The sequence below is a fragment of the Rhinopithecus roxellana genome, chromosome 15, assembly GCF_007565055.1.
Source record: "Rhinopithecus roxellana isolate Shanxi Qingling chromosome 15, ASM756505v1, whole genome shotgun sequence".
In the NCBI taxonomy this organism is placed as follows: domain Eukaryota; kingdom Metazoa; phylum Chordata; class Mammalia; order Primates; family Cercopithecidae; genus Rhinopithecus; species Rhinopithecus roxellana.
Window position 1 is genome coordinate 87,211,635 of NC_044563.1, and position 27,754 is coordinate 87,239,388.

A 27,754-nucleotide genomic window follows, 5' to 3' on the forward strand; every position below is an offset into this window, starting at 1 on the left:
GATTGAGAAAACTCAAGGATTTCCTTACAAAGGAATTTCACTTGTTGATGGCTTGACTCTGGAAGCATCACTGTATCAACGATTGTTGTTATTCCTCTTAATCAAATTCTTCTCAGCTCCATCCTGAGATGTTTCAGCTGTCAGCCTGGGTGGCCAGGCCTGTAGCCCATTGTACCTTTCTGCCCAAGGGGTGATACAGCCCTGTGCACTGGCTGTTCAGAGATAGTGGTAGATCCATGTTTATTTTTCCTGGCTGTGCCTTTAAGAGCTGCAGGAATGTGAAGGGAGTCTGGATGAGGGGTGGGGTCTCCCAATAGGACTTCTGGGAAAAGGATCCTGGGAATTTCTGCCAGAAACTAAACTGAGATTCCAACTTTGAAAAGTTGGGGGTGGTTTGTGTTGGGAAAGGCCTGTGATTGGACTGCAGAATTCACTAGGGAGGAGGAAAGCAAAAGTAAAAAGGAAATAGCTAGGGCGAGGGAATAGGGGGGAAGCCATCTTCACCTCCCACCCCAACGCACACACAATTAAGCCTGGAAGCGGTGTGCAACCACTAGCCTGGGGAGGGTCCACATGTGTCAAGGGTGAAGGCAACAGATGCTGGACCCAGGGAGCTCTCTGCCACAAGCCAGTCTGCAAGGCCTCAGGGACCAACTTACCAACAGTTGGACTTGATCACTAGCTGGCAAACTGAGCTCATGCATCGGGTGGAATAACAAGCGGACTTTGCTCTCTGCTGTGCAAAACGCTGTTTTTAGAGGATTTGCCACAGCAGTGGATAGAAAGCAGGAGACCACCACTGGAACCCTTGAGACTTCTTTGAGAGAGCCACAGCGTAAGAGATTACCCTGCTTGGTATTTTGCAGGATGATGGTGGCCCTTCGAGGAGCTTCTGCATTGCTCGTTCTGTTCCTTGCAGCTTTTCTGCCCCCGCCGCAGTGTGCCCAGGACCCAGCAATGGTGCATTACATCTACCAGCGCTTTCGAGTCTTGGAGGTAAGTGGCATCTGTACACCTTGGACAAGGAACAGGCCTCCCAGAAATACCTTATTTTACCCATGTTTCTCTATCTACTGGGTTGTATTTTTCCCAGATAGCAAATGACACATTGCCAAAGTTACACTTCAAAATGCTCATAATCTAGCTGTTTAGAGCCCAACTCCAGAGTCCAGTGTACCACTCCCAGACCTTGAGCACAGTTGCACTGTGTGCTCTGATTTGGCAGTTTGTCTCATCTGTAAAATGGGGATAATAGTAGAATTTATATTGTAATGCTATTCTGAAGATTTAATCCATAGCTAAAATACTGCCTGGCATAATGGTATGTATCTAAAATGTTGTTATTCACCATAGTTCATTTTTTAAAATATGAAACTTAAAAATGTTGGTCACTTTTTCTTCATGTTTAGTGTTTCAGGCTGATAATGAATTTCAGCTTTTCTTTTTGTCTTTTATGATAAACCATTAGGTCACTGTAAAAAGTCATGATATTGATGTATTGAGAAGTCTTAGTTTCTTTTGCTGAACTGGATTTAGATTTAGAAATGAGCAGATTTTGGCCAAGTTAAACAGAAAGAAAGCATTCAGGCTGCCACCTCATTAAAATGTGCAAAACCCAACATTTTGGCGGCCTGGACAGGCTCCCAGGGACAAATGTAACCCTCCACCCTAGCCTTTGCCACACCCTGGCACTGACTATTCATACTTAATGACTTGCTTTTGTACCAAGCTAAACTGATAAATTATTTATCTTCTTTCAAAGACACTCTTATTGCTAATAATTATTTTCTACATTTTCCTGAAAAATCTTCATGTCCAAATTACGTGTTCTTCTAGTTACAGTCAGGGTAAAGTAATTCCACACAGCAAGCCGAACACATTTCCTAAGGGCGTCCAGCCAACAGGCTGAGGCCTGGAGGCAGTGGATGAAGTGTTCCCAGATGAGCAGCCTCTTGTGCTTCTTCACTTGCTCCCTCCTGAGCCTCACCTCCTTAGAAGTGCCAGAATGATGCTCACCCAGGATCCCTCTGCATTTAGCACCGACTTGCCTTGGGAGTAAAGCCAGCCAAATCCCTGCAAATTGTCTTTCAATACCTTAAGAACTTGTCAAGGGTATAAAGTACAGACTAATCCTTTTATAGTTATGAATGTGGATTTGAAAAAGACAAGATCTTCCCACCCCAGTCCTGACCTGAGGTGAAGCTAAGTTGCAGGTGGCAGTCACTGTTAGCCAACGCAGACACTTAACACAGTGATAGCATTCCCAGCCTGAGAAGCCAGTGTCAGAAGGGTAGGAAAAAAGAGGGTAGGGATTCAGGAAAGTATTTTGGGTCTTTCTGTCTTTCTCCCTTCAAAATAAACAGCCTTACATATTGCTGTTTGGAGCATACATTTTTACATTTGTGGACAGCATTTTGATAAACTATGGCAAATGAGCTTTAGGTCGACATTCTCTTTGACCAAGCAATCCCATTCCCATTCATTTATTCTTTTGTTCAGCAAATATTTATTGAGTATTATTATGTGATTGACCCTGTGCCAAGTGCTAGGGATGGATATTCTGGAAATCTGTCTTAAAATAATCTGATGAAGATGTAAATACAAAGTTTTTTTCCCTTAAAATAATCTGATGAAGATGTAAATACAAAGTTTTTTTCCCTTAAAATAATCTGATGAAGATGTAAATACAAAGTTTTTTTCCCTTAAAATAATCTGATGAAGATGTAAATACAAAGTTTTTTTCTCAGCACTGATCGAATGACAAAAAATTTAAAACTATGTAAATATACATCAAAAAGAGTCTAAGAATAAATAACAGGATATCAACTCAATGGAATGCACTCATTAAAGTTATGGTATAGATATACATTAATTGGTATCTAAGTATGTTCACAATATATCTACAGATGAAAAAGATGATACAAAACATATAGTAAAATCACATTTTAAAAATATATATTTACATATGTATGACTAAATGCTTGGGAAAACTTTTAAAAACTGATATACTGAAGTATCAATAGTACCTTTGAATTTAGGAATTAGGGGTGATTTCAATTTTTCCCCTATTTGATTATGTGTAATTTTCTAATCCTTTTCTATAAATGATAGCTATTTACATTATTTGGGTAATTTAAATAACAAGCAATAATTTGCAAATTTATTTTCTGACTGAAGCAAGGGCTGGAAAAATGTACCCAAGCAACAAGGGCATACATTCAAGAATTCCAAGAGTTCTCAAAAAATATATCTGTCATGCTGGGAAGATGTCAGACCTACACAAGTGAGTACAAGAGTGCAGTGGGTAACTTGGCACTGAGAGTTGAACGTGCCCAACGGGAGATTGACTACATACAATACCTTCGAGAAGCTGACGAGTGCATAGAATCAGAGGACAAGACACTGGCAGAAATGTTGCTCCAAGAAGCTGAAGAAGAGAAAAAGATCCGGACTCTGCTGAATGCAAGTAAGAATACTGCATCTTTTCCTAGCCCTTCTAGGGACTATCATGCTCAGAAACACACAGACTCAGAGCAGTCAGGGAGCATCATAGAGTAATGAGAGTAAGAGCTGGAGGTGTGCTTTTGTGTGCATTGCTGAGAGAGAAAGGTATAAAGAGAACAGGTGTCCAAAGGGAAATCTATTCTCAGAAAGCCACTCTTTCTTTCACACAGAGTGCCTAAAGACTCCATAGAAGGTCAAGACTATAGTGCCAAAGGTCAGCCCAAGGAGACCACCTCCTGATAAACCTTGGTTTGGTGGAGATGTGTGGTCCCAGATTTTTTCAGGGAAAGTGGCAGTTTGGTGGATTCTACATCCAGTACCCAGGGTGTAGATAGTATCTGCAAATGTACCAAGAAACAGTCTTAAATTGGAAATGGCAACAGCCAACCCTCAGGGCTGGGAACTGCAGTGAATTACTACTGTGTGTGCTGTCTGAGATGGTGATAGGCATGGGATGTGGTCTAATCTTGTGATCCATCAGAATCACTTCCTGGCCATTAAGAATAATGTGTAGCAGCTCAAATTATAATAAACAGTATCAGGCAATAAACACACAAATGACAAAGAAAAATTTTCTGTGCATGAGTCCATTTCATTAAAACAATGAGGGAGACAAATCTCCCACCTCAGGGTTTGTATTCTGAGATGTTTTCATTACAAATAGGAAGACTTTATTTACATGCTAATTACATCTGTTCCAGTTCAAGAACCTCCATCAGGAAAATGACATATAAGCTGAGTGCCATCATTGTACTAAAAGTTTCACGTACCTTCTCAATGTAATCCTTCTAAGAAATTCATGATCACTATAAGGAAAAGAGTCTTCCTAAATGAGGTGACACTTGGTCTGAGTTTTGAACAAAGAAGTTAGAAAAGAATGAGCAGAGGGTACTTCAAGTCAGGGCACAATATACCAAAGGCATGAGGGTACTGTAGCACCTTGACATGTAGACCCACAAATATGGCTGAGTGAAAGCTTTTTAGAGAGGTGACAGTAGGAAAACTAGGTTGAAGAGCTCAGCAGGACCTAGTTAATGAGAGACCTTGCATGCTAGATGAAGGAAGTTGAAGCTCACTGGAGAAACTACAGAGAACTATTGAGCAATATTAAACAAGGGCATGATACAAAGGAAGAGGGTAAAACTAGAGAGAGGAGACCAGTCAGGGAATGCTGAAATAATTTGGGCAACAAGTGAGAGTGTTGGCATTAAGTGTCATGGGACAGAGAACAGGTGGATTTGAGAGCCATTGAGAGTTAGAATCCACATGGCTTTCTGACTGCTAATTAAAAGTAAAGGATGAGTGAGATGAGTCTAGGATGTTTCCCAGGTTTTGGGCTTAGGTCATCGAATGGCTGGTATGAAATATATTGAAATGGAAAACTCAAAAGGAGTTTGGGAGCACTTATTACTGTATGATTTTTTTAGACCATTTATAATTTTGAAACTGTTTAGTTCATTTATTGGCTCACAGCTTATTTCCTACCTCCCTACCTGTAATGTCAGCTCTATGAGAACTTGGAACCCCAGTTTCATGTTCAATGCTGTGTCTCCAGTGCCTAGAATGGGATCTATTCAATAAATAGTTTTCAGTAAGTAATTAAACAATTAAAAATAAATAAATGAATGGATGTAGGGATTGTCAACACAGGCAGAGGGCTTAGTCAGGCTTTGGGGGGAAAAAAAAACAAAAAAACAACAAAAAAAACATCTTATCTCTGAGTCAGAAGAGAGGAGGGTGCCTTGCCTATAATATGAAGCAATAGGTCAAGTGAGCAATCCTTTTTGGCCCTGACATTGTCCTGAGATGAATCATCCTCAAAGAGGGAGAAGCTGGGGGTAAGCACAGAGTGAGGGAAGGAAATGGGCCAACAGAGATGAACAGGGGCTTCCTAGAATGCTCATGGAGAGGACTGGGTGCTAATGTGGCCTAATCTAGAATGTGTGTGAACTTTCACACTGGAGGGTCAGGCAGGACCCTAAGTCTGAATAGTTGTGCTGAATTGTATTCCTGAGCTGTCCCTGGTCCCTGGACACTCTCAGCCTACCAGGTGTTGAGATTACCCCTTCCCATTCCAGCTAGAGCTCAGTGGAGGTCCTGAGACTGGACTTGCTTTTTCAACCCCCATCCTCAGCCCCTCAGATACTGTAGTTCTGAAATATCCCCTCTCCTAGCTCTGTGGTATATGAAAACATTTCTGAACCTATCAGAGATTGCTGCATCCATGTCTGTTGCCTCTGGAGCTCACATTTGATGCTGTGTTGGTTTGTAAATCAGCCAATACTTCTTGCCTCCCACTACTGGATGGGCCCTGTGCTGCACAGGAGGGATGGAGGACCAAGTAGGACACGTCTGCATCCTGCTCTAGCTTCCTTACCACTTCTCTTGCCTCCCACAGTCTGCTTGCTGTCATGTAGACTTTCCACAACACAAAATAGATCATAATTCTCCTCTGTGAGGAACATATTTTTGTCATTTACCATCAATCATCAACAACAAAAAAATCCATTCAAATCTCCTAGCTTTCTTTTACATAAGAAAGGCCCTTTACAAAGTGATGCAAGTTGATCTCCAGCTTCTTCTCCCATAACTTACCCAAATGCAGTTTAAATATACATATACATATATTTATGTATGTGTGTATATATGTATATATTAAAATATATATGATTAATATATATTTATATATATTTTCCTAGCAATCCTTTATGACTCAAAAATGCTGTGAATTCTTTGTGAAGACCTATGAGGGTGAGAATAGAGGTGAGGGGGCTGCCAGGCAGATTGGCCTACAGTGCTCCTGGAGCACTTCATTCATTCCTCTCAGGGAGCATCTCACATACCCGACCACACAAGTCTGTATGTGTTTGACTCCTCAGTCATTCCACAAACATACTGACATCTTCTTTTCTGCATTCACAGAGCCTAGGTCATGTCCTCCCATGGAGAAGGCCACAGAAATTGTTTACAGAGGAAATAATGATGGCAGAGTCCCCCACAGAGCTTAGTTTAGGGAAAGATAAACCTAGAAACAAGCACAACTGTGTGATTAGTGCCCTTCTGATTTACTATTTTTAGAGGTTCTCTACCTAGGAGTAGACTTTGGAAGGTCAAATTATTTCCCTGTTAGGCACTGTTTTGTATTGTATATATTATGCACACTCCTGCTTTTTTGCCATTTCTTTTAGTAACTATGCCTATATCGGTTCTCATGCTGTCAACGAATTACCATAGGTTTAGCATCTTAAAACAATACACGTTTACTACCTCAGAGTTTATGTGGGTCAGGAGTCCATGCATGGCTTAGCTGGGTCCTCTGCTGGTACTTGTAGGGCTGGAACTCTCAGCTCCTACTTGTAGGGCTGGAATCCTCAGCTCCTACAGCCTCTCCTTGCCATAGGCACTGCATAACACATCTATTGCTCCTTCAAGTAAATGGAGAGTGCTTCTCTTTAGGAAGCGCCTAGTCCCTTTTTTAAGGGCTTTTATGTGATTCAGCCAGCCCACCCATAATTTCCTGTTGATAACTTCAAAATCAACTGATTTGGAACCTTATTTTTATATGCAAAATTCCTTCACCTTTGTCTTACAATGTAATGCAATCATAGAGTGCTGTCCTGTCATACACGCACAGGTCCTGCCCACACTCAAGGGAAAGGAATTACACTGGGCATATACACCGGGGGTAAAAATCCTGGGGACTGTTTAAGAATTCTGCCTATTACAATGCTTTAGTTTGATAGGGTCAGCTGGTGCTACTAATTACCTGTACCTGCCTTCTTCCTGGAAGACTCTGATCTTCCTGTCTTCCAACCTTGGCCTATAGAGACTGTGCCAGTTACAGACCTTCCCCTAAAATCCTGAAGACTCAAGTTAGCACCCTTCTGTGGGCAAAAACTGTGGGATTATGGGCTAGGAAGGCATTGCCAGAGGTCAGTTCAGAGGGTTTCATTCATATGTATGCATCGTCTTAGAGAGTTTGTAAACCCCTACAGAATAGGTGATGCAACTTCCTTGGAAAATTTAACCTTATATCTCAGGAGACTTCCAGGAAATTCTAGTACTAATTTCAATGGTTCTCACTTATTTTAGGAATATTATTCAGGCAACTACTAAGGGCCAAGTACTGAGAATAATAAGATAAAATGGCTCTATAATTAAGCCATTCCCTAGAGAGCTGTTCTCAAATCTTCAACCTTTATTTAGAGATTATCCCCAAATGACATTCACATGAGGTTTTCAACTCAGGGACATTTTGGGGATAGGTACAATCTTAGAATCTTAACTCTCTCTCCCACTTTCCCACTCTTCCCTCTCTCTCTTCTCTCATTTATACACATACACAATTTAGGATGCAAAGAAGTGAACACTGTTTGAATATAGTCTAACTTATTTTTTAAAATTATTCCAAGTCTTTGAAACTATAACTATTATTAAAATAAAATTTTGCATTGCACTTTATAATTTATGACAAAGAATCATTGCCTCAGACACCCAGATTAAGAATTTATCCAACTGATACTCTTTGTAAGATTCCACAGCCTGCATTCTTGTGTGGATACAAGTATTAACCTCTTTTTAACTTGTAAATAGTCTGTGAAGAAAAATCCTCAAGGCAGTCAAAATAAGCCATTATGGCAGATTTTATTTTATTTCCTGTTGTCGTCCAGTTCTTTTTATTGCAAGGGTGCATGAAAGTTACCTCAAGTAACCTTCACCCTGCTGAAATAAATAACTCATATCTTTTGCTAGATCATGTTTCAAACAAGAAAGTCTGTTGCAACATATTTAAAGCCTCTGGGATCTATCTAGGTTTTATAAGTGTGCATGACCCATATTCAAAACCATTAAAAGCAAAACAACTAAACAAAAATCCCCGCTATTAACCAAATAAAATGTATCTGTTAGCCAACTCTCAAGGTCCATTAGTTTGTCATGAGCGGAACAAAATATTAAAAGAAGTGTAACTAATTTGCAACAGATGTGTTTACCACAAAAGAAGGGATTGAAAGTATAAATGCAGGTGTATTACAGGTGCGTGTGTGTGTGCGCACGTGTGTGTACATGTGACTGCGTGCACCCAGCTATTTCTGCATTCACGGGGACAGCCACATTGGAGGTATGTGTAGAGTACAGCTTATCCTGTGCTTTCCCTTGGAGAGGCCACGCCCATGGATCACTGTGCTGGGTTCAGAAAGACCCACGTACATAGTACTTCTTTTGTTTATCCATCTGAAAGGCCTGTAGTCTATGAGGATACCTCCAATCCCATCACTACGGATTCTCACAGAGGATTAGCTTGTGGCTCCAGGTGCCCTGAACATCCACTCATTCTCGCTATAACTTAGTTGTTTTATTTATTCAACAAATGTCCAACTGAATTCTAGAAATATGTTGGCATTGTGCCAGGCATTAGAGATGGAATGTTGGATAGGATAACATTCTTGTCCTCAAAAAGCTTACGGCCAAGGGGAGAAGCTGTCTAGACAAATTCAGAGTGATAATGGCTCTGATGGAGGGATGCAAAGGATGTCACAAAAGCACAGGGGACAGGCATTAAGTAGATATGGTCAGGGTTGCCATGTAGAAGGGGGGATTATGGAATCTTGAAAGTAGCCCTCAAGCTGAGTTTTAATCATGGAAAAAAGCTAATTAAGTGGAGAATCAAGTAAAGGGCATTTCAAGAAAATGAAACAGCATGGTGCAGCACAAGCATAATTGGGCTCAGTGTGTTTGCGGAGCAAGTTGTTCAATGGAGCTCAGGTGAAGGAGGAAGTTGTAGAGAGGCGATGAAAGGACCAGACATGAGCTAAGCTCCTTTGTGCTATACTAGTTGACACTTGCAAGCTGTAGGGAATCAGAATAATGTGAACAACGGCAATTAATATTACTGAATGTGTATTATGTACCACATAATCCTTAAGCATTTTACATATCTCACTGGACTATGTCATGCAATACTCACGATAACCCTGTGAGATATGTACTGTATATTATCTCCCATTTTATAGATGAGGAAACAAAGACACTGAGAGGATAAGTCATTTGTCCAAGGTCACACAACTAATAGATGGCAGAGCTGCAATTCGACCCAGACAGGCTGGGTCCTGCACACACTCACCTCTTCCATTGTGCTGTCTGCAGAGTAGTGATAAGAATGGGAGTATCGGGGCTCAGAGGAGGTTCATTCTGGCCACAAGGTGCAGAGCAGAATGGGAGTAGGGGAGACTGAGGGGACACAGAAGAGACAGGCTGAACCCAGTGAAGCCATCTCCAGGACTGCCAGGGAGGCACATGAGGTAGGAGCCTTCTGTTGTGAGAGTAGGTGCCTGGGCCCAGAAGTTCTAGCTGTTTCTGATCTTATCATGGGTCACAGTATGAAGACCATGTTAGTTTCCTGGTCACTATTGGATGATGGTTCCTACTTACAAACAGATTGGTTTTAGATTCTTAAACTCTGGCCAAGAAGGTCCAATTTTCTTTCCCTACCCTCTTGTTTTTTAGTTCCCTGCCATTTCTTCATTGACTTTTAAACAATAAAATTCCCGTGCTTTCCCCACTTTTTGCTCAGTTAACAGAATAGTCACACACACACTTTCCTGGGCTAGAAATCTTCCCTTTGGCCCTTGTCTGACTGGTCACCATATCCAGTAGATTTTTCCTTGTGAATCTCTCTCAAGTGTACTCTTTCCACCTGCACTGCTCTTTCACCATCTCTAGTCTTGATTCCTATGAAAGCCTCCTTGCTGACCTTCCTGCCTCCCATTTCTCCCTGTTCTCGGGCTTATCCTATATTGCCACAGAGTAATCTTGCCAGAGTTACCACATCGCTGCTTTATCCCCTTCAATGGCAACCAAAACCCACAGGGTAAAGCAACCCCCACAAAATAACATATAAAGAAAGTCCTTTACAACCTGACCCCCACCAGCCTGGCTCTCTTTGGTTTAAGTATGAAAGTAATATTTACAAGTTAAATAAAAACTATGACTATGGTATCCACTATATGTGTTGTGCTTACTTTTATCATAGAAGTGGATAAGAAGCCAACAATTGAACATGGCAACTTTGAGCATCCCTCAGCATCTTGTGCCGCTGCTGCCTATCCCTATCTGTCTGGTGCTCTGTCCATCTCACCTGCTATTCTGAAAACGTAAACTATACCTCATGCATGCCTGAGTCATTTATGCTGTGTTCCCTAAGTCTATCATTGTGCGTGCAACAGAGAAGGGGATCAATCTTTTCTGACCTGAAAGAATCGTTTATTCAAAAGTGGAGGGAACTATTTGCCAGAGATAGCATTCAGCCCTTCAATCTGATGTCTTGTCTGATGACCACAACAACCTTGCTAGGTCGATACTATTATAGCTCCTTTTCAGATGAAGAAACTGTGGCTTAGAGAGTTCCACAGAGCCCATCTCCTCTCCCCACATTCCTGCCACATACAGGAGTATGCACCACCCCAGACACACTAGATCCATCTCTGCCTCTGTGTCTACTCACAATCTCCACCACATCCTGTATCAGTTATCTGCTGCCACAATAATGCTACACAGCAAACCACGCCCAAACTTAGTGGGTTCAGACAACAATCGTTTATCATTTCTCAGGGGTCCGTAGGGTGGCTGGGTAGGCTCACTTGTGCACCTGCAGTCAGTGGCACATTGCCTAGGAACAGCTGGGTGAGGATGGCCTCAGCTGGGGTGACTGAGCTACCCTCTGTGTGGCCCCTGCTCCTGTATGACGCTAACCTGGCCCAGCCTCATGACGGAGGCAGATGTCTAAGAGAGAAAGCAGAAGCACACAAGGTCACTAGGAACTTAGCCTGGTCACTTTAACACTTTGGTGTTCCAAGTATGGCTCTGAAGCTCACCCATCTACTACTATGACCTCTAGTTATACCCATATAAGGCTTTTCATCTCAATGTTCATGGAAACAGGCAGCAATCAAGACTGATTTTAAAATATGCAAACATCTACATGAAAGCAGTGAGTCAGGCATTGGTATGATTAGCAGTTTTGAAGAAGTATCACCAAAGAACCAGCGAGAAGGCGGCTGCAAAGTTCAGGTTCAGGAAGCAGGCCCTAGACCATCACATGTTGAGAAAGGATAACAAGAATAGGATGAAATGAGATGCACTTCACAGGAAGAATCCATGGGGAAACAACAAAATGACTTTGTGTCTTCTAACTATACACAAGGGAATGGTATTGCCACAGCTAGAAATTGAGAGTATTTCCACCCTTTTCAGTTTGGAATATTACAGGAAACACACACACACACACACACACACACATACACAATGCAAAAAATCAGCTCAGTCTTTAAATGAGAAATAAATAAAAACAAGAAGTTCATAATTATAACCTTGGAATGGTTACAATGTTGTTGCAGTCAGATAATTGGTGGAAAGTGGAAACTGATCAGCAATTCCCCAGAGCAGCCTAGGCAACAAAGCCAGACACCATCTCTATAAAACACAAAAAAATTATCCAGGCATAGTGGCATGTGCCTGTAGTCCCAGCTACAATGTAGCTGGGAGGTCTGGGCTGCAGTGAACCTTGATCATGCAACTGCACTCCAGCCTGGGTGACAGAGAAAGACTCTGTCTCAAAAAAATAAATTCCCCAGAGGATGGCCCATTTTCATGCTTTATGTGAGTGTTGACGAGCCTGGATGCTTTAGGACAGTTCTTAAACTTTCAGGTTCAGAAACCCTTTACAGTCATAAAAATTATTCAGGCCTCCAAATAGGTTTTGTTGAGACTGGTTATAACTATTGACCATTTACCATATTCATAATTAAAATGGAGAAATTGTAATAATATGTACCAGATGCTATTCCAGGATAAGACATGCATCTGTGAAAAGAAAAACAGATAAGACAAAGCCCCTGCTTTATTTTTCTTTCATTTTTTAGAGCTGACATTCTTTTGAGGGAGGCCAAACAATAAATATGTTAGCAGATAAATGTATAATATGCAGACAGAATATAATAAGTACTATAGAGGAAAATAAACTAAGGAAAGGGGTTATGGAGACTTGGCCTCTTCCAGAAGGAGGCATTGTAAGGAAGTTGTCTATGTTGTCTGTGTTGGACTCCAGCTGTAGGGACCCCATGGTGGAGCCAGGCTGGACTCACACTCATACCTCACACATCTTCGCAGCTTCCACACTCTCCATTGAAGTTCTAAACTTGATGTTTTTGGGCAACACACATCTATGCATGTGAAAAGCCATGTGTCAAGTCTGTTTCTTTTTCATAATTTATTGCTATTATCAATAAAGCTGTTAGGGTTCAGGACAGGGTGCCATGGAATACTCTGAATTTAGTGCTGGAAAGCTAGAAAAACCTATGATATGGATTTAATAAAGGATTCTGTGTGATTCACTAAAACCAACATGTAAAGCACTTACTGTATGCCAGGCCCTGTTTAAGCCCTAACCCTGGGTTCACAGCCCTTCTGCAATGCCAAATTGCCCCATGGCTCACTGAATTTTATACAGTACCTATTTTCCTACTACCCATCCACTGAAGCACTCAGTGAAATATCACCTGCTAATCTATTTGATTTCTAGGCTGGCACAGTATGAAGTGGGATAGCAAGTTTGGAAACTGACAAACTCTGCATAATCTGAATCTAACTGGCTTCTGAGTTTGGAAAGTAAGCAGTAAATTGACTACTGAGGGAGATATATATTGTGTCCCAGGCACTTAGGATAAATAGAGTCTAAAGTGCTTGCAAGGAAACAAAGTGAATAATCAATTCTAGTTCAGCATAATAACTGCCCTGGAAGGGGTTACACAGAATGCTTTCAGCAGATGAGAATGACCATCTAACTGCTCTGCAGGAGCAGAGGATTTTGTTTTGAATAATGAACAGGTGTATCCCAAGTTAGCAAAGGAGAGCTAAGGAGAAGTCTGAGCAAAGTCTAAAACTTGTGGGAAGCCATGGCAGGTTTGGTGACTAGTGACTAGCGTGATGAGGAAGTGACAAGAGAGGAAGTTGATTAAGCACTCTGCATGCTATGCTGAGATATCTGAAACTTATTCCGTGAGCAAAATCATGAAATACCCCTAATTTTTAGAATAAGTCCATGCTGACAATTTTATAGATATTTTATATCTGACTACAAGTCTGAAAGCCATCATCTTTGTCATCTCAGTGCCTACATCCTACCTATCAGCTGATTAGTATTGACAAATGTTTATGAACATGAATACAATCCAGATGGTTGAAAAAGTCACGTTTTATAAGAGCATTTCAGGAAGCAGTCAAAATACTCAGGGTTTTAAGAGAATTCTCTTCTCTTTAATGAATTCGTCACTCTTCCCAAGCCAACCTGTTTTTCCTTCTCTGCTGCTATCTCATGTACCCTATCACCCCATTTTTGAGTCTGATTTGGTATCAACAGGTTCCCTCAATTGAATCCGTTATTAAGACCTGATCTCTCCTTTTTCTAACTACTTATATCCATCACTATTTGAATAGTTCTCATCTGGATCATACTTACAAACTCATTACCTGGTTTCCCTCTGTCCTTCCCCATCCCCAAGCCATTCTCCACCAGCAGCCAGACCAATGTTTCTGATCCTTAACTCAGACTGAGTGACTCCCATATAAAGTAATACGTCTCACCAGATATGGAGAGTGTTGCTATTAAATCAGGGGAAAAGTATTTAAAAGATTAAAGTAAGTGATAATTGTGTATGAATTTACAAGTTATATGAAAAGATTCAAATAAGTAATACTTGTGTATGAATGTACTGTGAGGCCTTGCGCCAAATTTTATCCTAATTGCTTGTCTGCAATTCTGCCTGAGGGGGAAACCCAGACTCTCATTCTCTGGTTTGCCAAGGAAACCCTGCATGTCATTGTCTCTGTTAAAAAAATTTGCATCTTGGCTGGACCCAAAGGTTTCAAATTTATTTCCCATCCTTCCCCAACCTTTTCTTCCTGCTAATTATCTCTTCTCAAGAGAAGCACAGCAGGGAGATTATCCTCAAATTCCAAAAGAAAAGGAATTGATAAAACCTACAGAGTATCAGCCCTGAAAACTACATATAGAGAGCATCCAACCTAAACCTCTTGTTTTACAGCTGGGAAAAACAAGGTTGGGTTGACAAAGGGACTTTTGGGGAGACACACAGAGCCAAAGGCTGAGTTCAGACCACTCACATCTCTGACTCCAAATGCTGGGTTTCATCTACAAAGGAAGGAATAGGAGAAGCAGAAGGAACATGGGGGGAGTTTTTTTTTTTTCCAGAACTATGTTTCCCTGACCAAAACCATATATCCACTCTTGTGTTACTTCTCCAAGGGTTCTGCATTAGAAAAGAAGAGGGTAAAATAAGCATGTTTGTGTTGGTTTCTGCTGTATTTTATTTTACTGACTGATTTATTGTTTTGTTTTGTTGTTGTTGTTGTTTGTTTGTTTGTTTGGAGACAGGGTCTCCCTCTGTTGCCCAGGCTAGAATACAACGATACACGCTCAGCTTACTACAGCCTCAACCTCCCAGGCTCAAGTGATCCTCCCAACCTCAGCCTCCCACGTAGCTGGGACTACAGGAGTGTGCCACCAAGCCCAACTAATTTTTGTATGTTTTGTGGAGTGAGGTCTCACTATGTTGCCCACATTGGTCTTGAACTCCTGGACTCAAGGGATCCTCCCACCTCAGCCTCTCAAAGTGCTGGGATTACAGGCATGAGCCACTGTACCCAGTCATTTCTACTGTATTTTAAATGAACATTTTATTATGGGAGAGACATTAATAGGCCTTGTTCTTAGACACAGTCCCTCCATAGCTGGGCTGCAAGCCTGTTGGCTTTTCTTCAGGCAAGAAGGATGGGAAGGCTGGGGGCTTCCTAGTCAAGGCCCCTAGTCTGTGACTAGGTCCCAGAGAGCCCATTGCCCTCATCCACCCTTCTGCACACCCAGATGCTATTCATCCTTTCCCTCCACATGCATACATACACATCACTGTGCCCTTGGGGCTGGCTGGAGGGGTCCTGACTGGCTGCCTCCCAGCTCAGACTGAGCTCAGAGGACCGCATCCCCCTTTATGGCTGTGTGACCTTTCCAAGTAATTTATATAGGCCTTAATGTTTTCTCATTTGGAAAATGAGGATTGAAACACCTACCACTTAAGCTTATTATAAGAATTGTGAGTTCTACATTTTAAACATATTAAAACATCATAGTATCCCCCACCAATATATATAATTATTTGTCAATTAAAAATAGAAATTTTAAAAAGTTAAAAAAAAAATTATATAGGGCTGGGCATGGTAGCTCACATCTGTAATACCAGCACTTTGGGAGGCCAAGGCAAGGAGGATTGGTTGAGGCCAGGAGTTTGAGACCAGCCTGGTGAACGTAGCAAGACCCTGTCTCTAAAATAATCAAATAAAAAATGTTTAAAAACTTTAAAAAAAGAATTATATTAGTTAATGTAAAATGTCTAGCACAGTACCAAGCATACTATATGTCAGATATATTTGTAGGATATTTATTAACTTCTCTAGCCCTTGTGCTTGTTCCTTAATAGGAATAGCTTCTGGGCTTTTCTCACAGCCAATAGACCTTCCCTCTGACCTCATAAAAGTCCTCTATGGTCACTCACAGGCTTAAACCCTTACTCATCCTCTGTAAATCAGCATAGAATCAGGGAAGAGCAAAGGCTTCACATGAGACAGGTTAGGCTTGGGAAACTGAAGAAAAGTCTTTCGGGCTCAGGTGGAGGGGTGGCCCTGGTAAACAGGGCAGATCATTCCCCATCCTTCTGCAATGCAGCCTATGGACCCCAGTAGCTCAGTGTGTCAGGGGGTCCTTCTGTTAGCTGCTCCTGCAATGCATAAGGTTCCCTGTTGTCCCAGACTTCTCCACACTCCCCAGGACTTTGGCTTCCTATAACCCGGGCTGACCCAGGACAATGTTGACCCGGAGGCCACAAGAAGGCAACCCCTCAGGCTAATGAACCACGTCAGCAGGGCAGCATGGGGGCAGCTGACGGCTGAGAGACTTCTACAGCTTGCCTCCAAGTCTAGCTCTGGCCACAGTGTGAGCCAGGCAAGGCCACTGTGTCCCTGGGAACAGCCAGTGATGTCATGACCACTGAAAGGACTGACTTCCTGAGACTCAGCTCTTCCCAGCTAGGGTTGCTCCCACCCCCACTTCTGTCATGTATTCCCTTCATGAAAACCTTGGGTCAGATTTTTTAATGGAATAATGGGTTTGAAAGTATCTTAAAAGCTTTAAAGTACTTTACAAATTATTATTTACTTAAGATGGGCCTGCAGTCAGAACTCTGGAAGTGCAGTAATATTTAGACTTTAGAATAATATCTGCTTAAATGAGACTATTTTTAAATTCATTCAACAGATATTTATGAACCCCCAACTCACTGAGTTAGGCACTGGGACACAACACTATCCATGAAGATGAAGGAGCAGAGACTAGAAGCCTGGGAGCGGTAGAGAAGGACGATGAGCTAGTAAATAAAACAGACGAAATAATTAAGAATATGATAAGCAATCTTAAGGAAATAAGAAACGGGCTAGAGTAGATAATTTTTGGGTGGACATATTTACATAGTGTGGTCACAGGAAGCCTCTTAAAGACATAATATTGAAAGTGAGACTTGAAGGCTAAATAGGAGCTAACTGTGGGAAGATCAAGAAAAAGAGCACTCCAGGCAGAAAATTGCAAGTGCAGGAGCCCTGAGGCAGAAACACACTTGACATCCTGGGAGGATGGAAGACAACCAATGTAATCACAACACAGTGAGCAAGGGGAGAAAGGTATCAGGGAAAGTCACAGAGAAAGGCAGGGGCTACGTTATGTAGATTCCTTAGGTAAGGGTTTAGGATTTTATTTTAAATACGATTGAAAGGGTTTAGCCAGGCCAGTCACATAATTTATGTTTTCAAACAGATCACTCATACCGCTTTATGGAGAACATACTAATTATAGGTAAGTAAGAATAAAATCAGGGAGACAAAGTAGAGACTATTGTAGTAGTCTAGGCAAAAAGTGATGATGAATGGATTTCAGGGAAAAAAGAGGTAGTAGGTTGAAAGTGAGATGTATATTTGAGTATTTTCATGTAACATTATAATTTTTCTTTTTCTTTTTTTTTTTTTTTCTGGGCGGAGTCTCGCTTTGTCTCCAGGATGGAGTGCAGTGGCGCGATCTCGGCTTACTGCAACATCTGCCTCCCAGATTCAAGCAATTCTCCTGCCTTAGCCTTCCAAGTAACTGTGATTACAGGAATGCACCCCATGCCTGGCTAATTTTTGTATTTTAAGTAGAGATAGGGTTTTGCCATGTTGGCCAGGCTGGCCTTGAACTCCTGACCTCAGGTGATCTGCCCAACTTGGCCTCCCAAAGTGCTAGGATTATAGGCGTGAGCCACCGCTCCTGGCCTTATGTAACATTATAATTTAAAGAGAAGATATATTTTCAGGATTTGCTGGTGCTGGAGAATAGAAGGAAAGAAATCAAGGATTTCTAAGTAAGAAACTTGGTTTATGGATCTTGCCTGAAGTGGAAAAAGCAGGGAGAAAGAGAGTTTGGAGGATAAAAGTAAGAGTTCTGCTTTGGACAGGTTAAGTTTGAAGATATCCAAGTAGGGACGTTGAATAAGCAGGTAGATAAATAGGTTTGGGACTAGGTAGATATCCAGATAGGGGCTGAAGATATAAAGTTGGTAGTCATCATTATTTAGAACTTCCATGGTCTCAGAGATAGAATGGAATGACTTAGAAAGTGATTGCAGACAAAGAAAAGAGGAGGCCTGAGGATAGAGTATTTAAAAGAGGAAGATGAGGAGAAACTGGAAATGGACACCAATAAAAAACAATCCAGAAAAATGGGAGGACAAACATGAGGGGGATATCCCAGAATCAGGAAGAGAAAGAGTTTCGAGGGAAAGTATTGACCAAATAATCAAATTTGGCTGTAAAGTTGAGAAGGATGAATCCTGTGAATTGACCCTTGGATTTGCCAACATGGAGGCTGTTGGTGACCTTGACAGAAACTGATTCAGAAAAATGGGCAGCGGAGTTTAGACCAGTGGAGAACTGAAGTCTGATTAGAATGGCTTAGAGGATCATTGGAAGTAAGGAAACACCTCTTTCAAGAAGTTTTAATTAAAGTGGAATAGAGAAATGGGGCCACGCTAGTAGGTTTTTCCAGGATGGATGATTTACTGAATGATCCAATAGGGAGGAAGAGACTACTGAGGCAGGAAAGGGAAGATAATCTCAGGTGATAAGTTCTTGAGTAGGTGAAAGGGTAAGAGATCCACTGCAAAAGTAAAGGACGCAAGAAAGACGGCAGAGAATGTAGGGTCGGGAGCAGTTTCTTGATGGATTTGGTTGTTGAAAATCCATTATTCATTCAGAAAATACAGAACTACTATGTGCCAGATGCTATTCTAGGAACAAGACATACAGTAGTGAATGAAACAGATAAGACAAAGCTTATACCCTCATGGCATTTACATTTTATTGAGGGGAATCAAGCAATAATATGCTAATGACAAATGTATAATATGTCAGACAAAATAAGCACTATGGAGAAAAATGATCTAGGGTAAAGGAGTCCCTGGAGACCTGGAGAAGAGGTTGCCTTTTTTATAGGGTGATGGGAAAAGGTCTAAATGATCAAGGACCATTTGAGAACAGGCCTAAAGGCAGCAAGGGAAGAAGCCATGTAGATATTTGTTTCCAAGCAGAGGTAACAAAAAGTGCCAAGTTCCTGAGGCAGGAGTATGTTTGGTACAATCTGAGAAATAGCAGAAGTCAGTGTGGTAGAAAAAAATGAACAAGGTGGAGAAGTTGTAGGGGACAAGGAGTGGGAGAACAGAGAGAGAAGCAATAGGAGAACAGCTTATATGTGGCTTTGGAGGTAAAGACCGAAGCTTTATCCATTTCACTCTGAGTGAAATGAGAAGCCAATGGAGGGTTTCAAGCAGACACAGGACATGATGTGACTTCCATTTTAAAAGCATGCCTTTGGCTGCTGTGGGAATTGGACTATGGGAGGCAAGGATGGAGGTATGAACACCATGTAGGAGACTGCTGCTACATTAGTCCAGGCAGGAGATGGTGCAGTTCTCTTAGGATTGCTTCTACTTTCTCATGGAGTAAGTGGGAAGATCTCCATGCGAGGGTATGATGGAGGCTTGCAGGGAGATGAGAAAGTGGGATAGTCATATGGAAAGCATGATAGGACTGCTGCCCACACAGCTGGCATATAACAAGCAGTTTGCTAACATACTTGCTTACCTCCGAACCTCTGGGACCCATCTCACTGTGCATCTGTCTTCCTCCTGTCCAGTCTTCTTTCCTTCATTCTGTTTCTTGTCCTCTGACTCCAGTTGACCTTCAGTGGGCTTTAAGAACCCAAGCACTGATTAAGAAAATGACAACCTGCTGACACATCCAACCTTTTTTTTTTTTTTTTTTTTTTTTTTTTTTGAGACAGGGTCTGGCTCTCTCACTCAGGCTGGAATGCAGTGGCATGATCTCAGCTCACTGCAACCTCTACCTCCTGAGCTCACATGACCCTCCTACTTCAGCCTCCTGAGTAGCTGGGACTACAGGTGCACACCACCACACCCGGCTAATTATTGCATTTTTTTGTAGGGATGGGGTCTCACTCTGTTGCCCAGGCTGGTCTTGAACTCCTGAGATCAAGTGATTTGTCTGCCTCGGCCTTCCAAAGTGCTGGGCTTACAGGTGTGAGCCACGGTGTCCGGTCCACATCCAGCTTCTTATACCAAAGCCTTTCAAAGGATTTGAAGGAGTTCCTCAGAGTGCTCAGTTGTCCTTTAAAGACTATCTAACTATCATTCCACCACCTCACACCCAGAAGTCAATGAGGGAGGCCCAGGATTCCTATGCTCTTATTAAGACTACTCTTTCCTACCCATAATAGAAACTTCAGCAGGATTTGCGGTAGACCTGCAAGTTTCCTCACGCTCCTAGCAAGACCACCACTCCCTGCTTCCATGACATTGCTCACCTCACAACAGATGGCCTGATAAGGCAGTCTCAACAAGAAGTCCACAATTGGCTGGGAGTGGTATCTCATGCCTGTAATCCTAGCACTTTGGGAGGCTGAGGCAGGAGGACCACTTGAGTCCTAGAGTTTGAGACTAGCCTGGGCAACATAGTAGACCTCATTGCTGCAAAAAATAAACAAAATTAGCTGGGCCTGTTGGTGTGCATCTTTAGTACTAGTTACTCAGGAGGAGGAGGTGGGGGGATTGCTTGAGCTCAGGAGGTTGAGGCTACAGTGAGCCAAAATCATGCCACTGCACTCTAGCCTGTTTAATAGAGTAAAAAGCTGTCTCCAAAAAAAAAAAAAAAAAGTCCAAAATTAGAACTGATGACCGACTTTTCTTGAAATGACCAGTAGAGCTGATTTTATCCTGATTCACATCAATCTTCAAGGAGGAAGAATTGACCATGCTCCAGGAAGATCAAGTAAAATATGGACATAAAATATCTATTTGAGTTTTCAGTTATGAGGTTCCTGGTAACATTATAAAGAATAATTTATATGGAGTTATGGTGAAGTAAAAGAATGGGAGGTGAAGATGTAGATACAGAGTATAGCCTATTCTGTAGGAGAAGCTGGCTATAAAATGATGGAAAGAGATAATGAAGCAACTAGAAAAAGGTGCCTAGTTGAAGGTGAATTGTTGTTGTTGTTTTAATGTAGGCTAGATACTTATAAGCTAAAGCTAAGAATCTAGTAATGAAGGAGAAATTAAAGATAACAGAAAAGGGATAATTCATCAAGGAAGTCTAGAGGAAGCCAGGAAAAGATGAGATCACAGTACCAGTGAATGTATTCATCTTGGACAGGAGAAATGACACAGTTTCTTCTAAGATGTGTGTGAGGGTAGCAACAGGGGAACAACTAAAGAAAAGTTTATAAGTGAGGAGACAGGAAGTGTAAACAGTTCATGTCTAATGGTATTTGTTTTTTCAAAGGAATGAATCTGCTGTTGGTGAAGGGACTGGCCAGGGCAGGGTGGGTGGGGCGGGGTAGGGAAGATATTAGTATTATGTGAAGATGGTGCGCTAACCATGAAGACCAGTATGGTATTTGGGGCTCAGTTGACACTGGAGACCCCTTATGTCTAGTGGCACCAATATACACGACTGTGAGATTTTCTCCTCCATCAACACTCAACACCAGGACAAGGCAGATGTTTGAACTCATTCTGGGCCAGAGACTTTTGTTGGGTGGATATTGTGGCATAACTAGGGGTTGATGGGTGAGAATGCCAGTGAGAGAGCTATTACAGTGGTTTAGGCTGTATAGGAAAGAAAGCAAGGTCAAGAGAGGGCTGATGACCTGGGAGAAAGTAGAGGCCAAGGGACTGGAAGGCATGAGCAAAGGAGTGAGGAATGGAAGAATAACCATGGTGAGTAGGATACTGGGGTTTTCGACTTCAGATACGGAATAGTTGTTGGGAATGGGAGATTCAGAGTATAACACTGGAGAAGGATGCTAATGTGGTTTAAAAGTAAGTTTCCATGGAATTGAAGAGGTGGACATGCTCCATGCATATAGGGTAGTGTCCTGGAGAACTGCCAATGATTTAGACTGGAAGGAGTTGACAGCATGAGACACAAAGCATGAATACTAAAAAGGAAGAGATTTTGCTGTAGGTGGGAAGAATAGTAGCCTGAAGTGGCACTGAGGAGCTAGAAAACTGTAACTCCTTCATTTTACTTCACTTTTCTCCTTTCTTCCAGTTTAGATCATTTATCATCCCACTTGGATTAAAGAAATAATCTACTAATTGATTTCCCTGATTTTGGTCTCACTCCAAATGTCCATCATACACAGGACTTCTAGCTTAACCTTGTGGAACAGTCTTGACAGCCTTTATTTCACTCCTGCTCAAAAACTTCAGTATCTCTCCATCTATGGAATAAAATCCAAATTCCTTAGCCTGGCCCTTAAGGTTCCAGGCATAGAGATGGCTTCGATCTACTATAATTGACCCTTGGATAATGTGGTTGCTAGGGGTGCTGACCCTTATGTGTTGAAAATTTATGTGTAACTTTTTTTTTTTTTTTTTTTTTTTTTTGAGATGGAGTCTCGCTCTGTTGCCAGGCTGGAGTGCAGTGGCATGATCTTGGCTCACCACAACCTCCGCCTCCTGGGTTCAAGCGATTCTCCTGCCTCAGCTTCCCAAGTGGCTGGGACTACCAGCACGCGCTATCACACCCAGCTAATTTTTGTAGAGACAGGGTTTCACCCTGTTGGCCAGGATGGTCTCAATCTCCTGACCTTGTGATCTGCCCATCTCAGCCTCTCAAAGTGCTGGGATTACAGGTGTGAGCCACCGTGTCCAGCCTATGTGTAACTTTTAATTCCTCCAAAACTTAACTACGGATAGTCTACTGTTGACCAGAAGACTGACTGATAACATAAACGTCGATTAACACATATTGTGAATGTTAATCTGGTCCTTTCTTATTTACAAATCCAGACAAAGAGAAAGCTGCCCCTGAAGTAATGCGTTACAGCTGGGAGAAAGAGCACTGTGACTTTATTCTAAAAATAAAGTAAGCTAGAGAAAAGAAAATGTCAGTAAGAAAATCATAAGGAAAGAAAATAGATTTACTGTTCATTAAGTGGAAGTGGATCATCCTAAAGGTCTTCATCCTCATCATCCTCTTCACACTGAGTAGGCTGAGAAGGAAGAAAAGACGGGGTTGGCTTTGCTGTCTCAGGGCTGGCAGAGAATGGAGAACACCCACATTTTAATGAGATCTGCATAGTTAAAGCTCATGTTCGAGGGTCAACTGTACTTTGCTTTATATATCTAGTTTGAAGCAACATCAAACATTAGCTTGTATCGGTCTAAACTCTACACTTCTTTGCCTAATCTTAGAGTACTTTCCTGAAAGTGGTTTTGTTTGCTGTCTGGAATGCTTCTCCACTCCTCTCTAAATATTCAACTCCATTTATCCTTCAAGGACCAAATCAAATACAGATTCTTCCCTGCATCAAATGACATTTCCTTTCTCTATTCTTCTTAAAATTCCACTTTACTTCCTATATTCTAGTTAGTCCTGGACTTAATGGAAAGAACCATGCCCAATTTATGCTCATAACCCCAGCTCATAATACCTCGCTCATTATCTTGCTCCTTGTAGGTATCCGGTGTCTGCTAACTAAATGCATTCATTCATACATTCATGAATAAATAAATAGAGCTCTTATAATGTTGTAGTCGTGTTAAGAGTCAGAATCCTTCACTAGGAGATAATCTCCTTGAGGTGTAGGGTTGATATTATATTTTTTATCCTCCATACTTAGAACCATTCTGGAAACATTGTAACCTAAGTACACAGTACAATAAAATCGTGGTAAATGGAACTGAATTAGTGTCTTCACACCTAAGTCATTCTCACTGTGTCAATCCCAAGTGCTCTAGACAGTGAATACGGTCTGTGAAACAGCAAATAGCTGTTAATATCCTGAAGTGAATAAAATGCTGATTCTTAGAACTGGATAGCAAGTCTCTTAACAGAGACTTTCTTTATTCTTTCATTGAGTCATACAATGAATTGTGGTTGATCTATATACAATAACTATTATAGACACTAAGGAAAAAACAATCTGTGAAAATAAGGAAGTGAAAGAATGGGCTTAGCTTCTTGCTGGGATTTAAATGCCCTTTTTCTTAAGGAAACAAAATGCATGCCTATGTTGCATTTTCACTCTAGGATTTTCCAAGGGAAACCCTTCCTCTAAGGACTGTCATGTCACAGTAGAACTGAAAATATTCCCTACCAGTATTAAACCTGAAAGGAAACAAGATTTACCAAGCACAGTGAGCCTTTCAGAAAGCAGACAGCTCATGTTTATAAAGTAATCTCTCCTTTTTCTCCTGTTTGGCCAGGCTGTGACAACATGCTGATGAGCATAAAGTCTCTGAAAATAGTGAAGAAGATGATGGACACACATGGCTCTTGGATGAAAGATGCTGTCTATAACTCTCCAAAGGTGTACTTGTTAATTGGATCCAGAAACAACACTGTTTGGGAATTTGCAAACATACGGGCATTCATGGAGGATAACACCAAGCCAGCTCCCCGGAAACAAATCCTAACACTTTCCTGGCAGGGAACAGGCCAAGTGATCTATGAAGGTTTTCTATTTTTTCACAACCAAGCGACTTCTAATGAGATAATCAAATATAACCTGCAGAAGAGGACTGTGGAAGATCGAATGCTGCTCCCAGGAGGGGTAGGCCGAGCATTGGTTTACCAGCACTCCCCCTCAACTTACATTGACCTGGCTGTGGATGAGCATGGGCTCTGGGCCATCCACTCCGGGCCAGGCACTCATAGCCATTTGGTTCTCACAAAGATTGAGCCGGGCACACTGGGAGTGGAGCATTCATGGGATACCCCATGCAGAAGCCAGGATGCTGAAGCCTCATTCCTCTTGTGTGGGGTTCTCTATGTGGTCTACCGTACTGGGGGCCAGGGCCCTCATCGCATCACCTGCGTCTATGATCCACTGGGCACTATCAGTGAGGAAGACTTGCCCAACTTGTTCTTCCCCAAGAGACCAAGAAGTCACTCCACGATCCATTACAACCCCAGAGATAAGCAGCTCTATGCCTGGAATGAAGGAAACCAAATCATTTACAAGCTCCAGACAAAGAGAAAGCTGCCTCTGAAGTAATGCATTACAGCTGGGACAAAGAGCATTGTGGCTTTGGCAACTGTTCTACAGGACAGTGAGGCTACAGCCCCTTCACAATATAGCATCCTCTAATCACACACAGGAAGAGTGTGTAGAAGTGGAAATACATATGCATCCTTTCCCAGATGTCACTGCCTTAGGTATCTTCCAAGAGCTTAGATGAGAGCAAGAGCATATCATTAGGAAAGTTTCAACAATGTCCATTACTCCCCCAAACCTCCTGGTTCTCAAGGCTGACCACATTCTGATACAGCTTACTTCAAGCCTTTTCTTTTACTCCCCACCAGCATTTACTGTAACTCTGCCCTCTTCCCTCCCACAATTAGAGTTATATACCAGCCCCTAATATTCAACACTGGCTTTTCTCTCCCCTGGCCTTTGCTGAAGCTTTTCCCTCTTTTTCAAATGTCTATTGATATTCTCCTATTTTCACTGCCCAACTAAAGTACTATTAATATTTCTTTCTTTTTTTTTTTTTTTTTTTTTTTTTGAGACAAGGTCTCACTATGTTGCCCAGGCTGGTCTCAAACTCCAGAGCTCAAGAGATCCTCCTGCCTCAGCCTCCTAAGTACCTGGGATTACAGGCATGTGCCACCACACCTGGCTTAAAGTACTATTTCTTATTGAGGTCTAACCTCTATTTCCCCTAGCCCTGTCCTTCCACTAAGCTAGGTAGGTGTAAAAATAAAGTGAAAATGTTAACATTTGAATACCACTTTCCAGGTGTAGAGTGTTTGCACATCATTTAATTCTCATTTCACCTTTGCGAAACATGCACAAGTCTTTACAGCTGTCATTCTAGAGTTTAGGTGAGTAACACAATTACAAAGTGAAAGATACAGCTAGAAAATACAAATTCCAGTCTTTCCATCGCCCAAGGAAACATCAAATATGTATGTTTGTTCACCTACTCTTATAGTGAATGTGTTCATCATTTCAGCCTAAAAATAACAGTCTGCCCCTTTAGCCAGTTTTCATGTCTGTGCAAGACCTTTCAATAGGCCTTTCAAATGATAATTCCTCCAGAAAACCAGTCTAAGAGTGAGGACCCCCAACTCTAGCCTCCCCTTGTCTTGCTGTCCTCTGTTTCTCTCTTTTTGCTTTAAATTCAATAAAAGTGACACTGAGCAAATAACCTCATCAGGTTATATTTGCCCATGTAGCCTAAGCATAAAAGCTTTCTGGGAGTGCTGCTCGTGTTAGGTTTACTGTGAATGATTTCCAACACACTGAGGCCCTTAGTAAATATTCTGGAATCTGGACAGAAGTCATAGAGCAGGCAAGCGACTCTGCCACAGCAGGCATGCCCTGTGGCACCGAGGGCAGCATGCCTCTTGACAGGGGCTTCCTCAGTGTTTCCCACGTGTTTATCCAATTCAGCTAAGTTCAAGTCACAAGTGCAGGCTGTGGTGCCAGTCTGTCACGTGCTGAGGCCTCTGTCTTTCCAGGTTGGTCACATGAGAAGGTTTGCTTTGTGTGCTTGCAGCTGTTTTCCTGTCTTTGCCAAGCCCAGGCTGGGACCATAGGCAGTGAAGAGAAAATGTTTTTTTCATAGCATTTGAGTAGATCTTTGGCAAAAGGGAATTACTCAGTCCATGGATACACTGTAATTACCCACAGTTCTAACAGAATGGTATAGAGAGCCCAAATCCTTTGTGGAATGAGACAGGCATGAATAAAATAAATGTGATATTACCTGCCCTATTACCCACCTATTTCACAGATATAACCAATGTAGGCTGCCTCACAGAGGATAATGGGGTAGATTTATCAATAGGAGTGAGTCCTGCAACCATAGTTCCTTTGGAGGCACAGAGGAGAGGTTGCCTGAAATGTGCTTTCTAGATTCCATCTGGGATATGATTTGATTGACAGCTCTGTGGGGCACATCTGCCCCTAACAACTCACCTTGGTAGCTACCTTAAATCCCTGCGGCTCGAATCACTCTTTTAGGTCAAGACATTTTCTCCAGGAAGCCCCTGTTAAGGGACCACTTTGCTTCTTGTGAGCCAGGGCAGGTCAGTATGCAGGCCTGGGAATGGGGTTTCTTTCAGGTGAACTTTTTAGCTCTGGGGTCTTGTTGGATTTAAGCGAAGACTGACATCAACATGACCAACATCAGTGATTCTTAAACTTTGTTGCACATAAGAATCACCTGCGGAGTTTTAAGAGTCCTCATGCCATGGCCATACCCCCAAGACCATTAAATCAGAACCTCTGGAGATGGATCGAGACATCAGTATTTTTAAAGTCCCTTCCCGCAATGTGGTTCCAAAGTGCAAAGAAGCTCCAGAGCCGGTGACTTAGAACACTTAAAAAGGTGATTGTATCGTTTTAAGAACAGGCTAGCAGTTTCTGGAGGCTGAGATAAGGGAGTGGGTCCACTAGGGCATTAAAGTGTGGGATTTGGAAACAGCCACGAACTCTTGTGAACTGTGGCAGCATCGGTCTACAAAAGCCTCTCTGCTGCTATTTTAAGGAAGTGAAAGAGAACTGAAG

The 27,754-nt window shown here is 41.9% G+C and overlaps 1 protein-coding gene across 3 annotated transcripts; it reads left to right on the forward strand.

Annotated features, from left to right (window-relative positions):
* Positions 1-364: 364 nt before the first annotated feature.
* OLFML1 (olfactomedin like 1) lies at positions 365-26,959 on the forward strand. 3 transcript variants are annotated; one of them, XM_030917589.1, is made up of 4 exons: positions 490-627; positions 867-996; positions 3,178-3,466; positions 24,444-26,959. In XM_030917589.1, exons 2-4 carry the CDS (start codon positions 868-870, stop codon positions 25,232-25,234), a joined length of 1,209 nt encoding a protein of 402 aa, XP_030773449.1. In that variant the 5' UTR covers positions 490-627; position 867; the 3' UTR covers positions 25,235-26,959. The 3 variants fall into 3 exon arrangements, with proteins under 3 accessions (XP_010359095.1, XP_030773449.1, XP_010359154.1); XM_010360793.2 differs by having other exon boundaries at positions 365-996; positions 24,444-26,950; XM_010360852.2 differs by having other exon boundaries at positions 490-996; positions 3,182-3,466.
* Positions 26,960-27,754: the final 795 nt, after the last annotated feature.

What these genes read in the sequence shown, in the direction of transcription:
- OLFML1 (XM_010360793.2), top strand. Translation starts at nt 868, where the DNA reads ATGATGGTGGCCCTTCGAGGAGCTTCTGCATTGCTCGTTCTGTTCCTT. An exon ending in AGCGCTTTCGAGTCTTGGAG is followed by an intron (nt 997 to 3,177) that starts GTAAGTGGCATC and finishes TTCTGACTGAAG; the next exon opens with CAAGGGCTGGAAAAATGTAC. An exon ending in CCGGACTCTGCTGAATGCAA is followed by an intron (nt 3,467 to 24,443) that starts GTAAGAATACTG and finishes CTGTTTGGCCAG; the next exon opens with GCTGTGACAACATGCTGATG.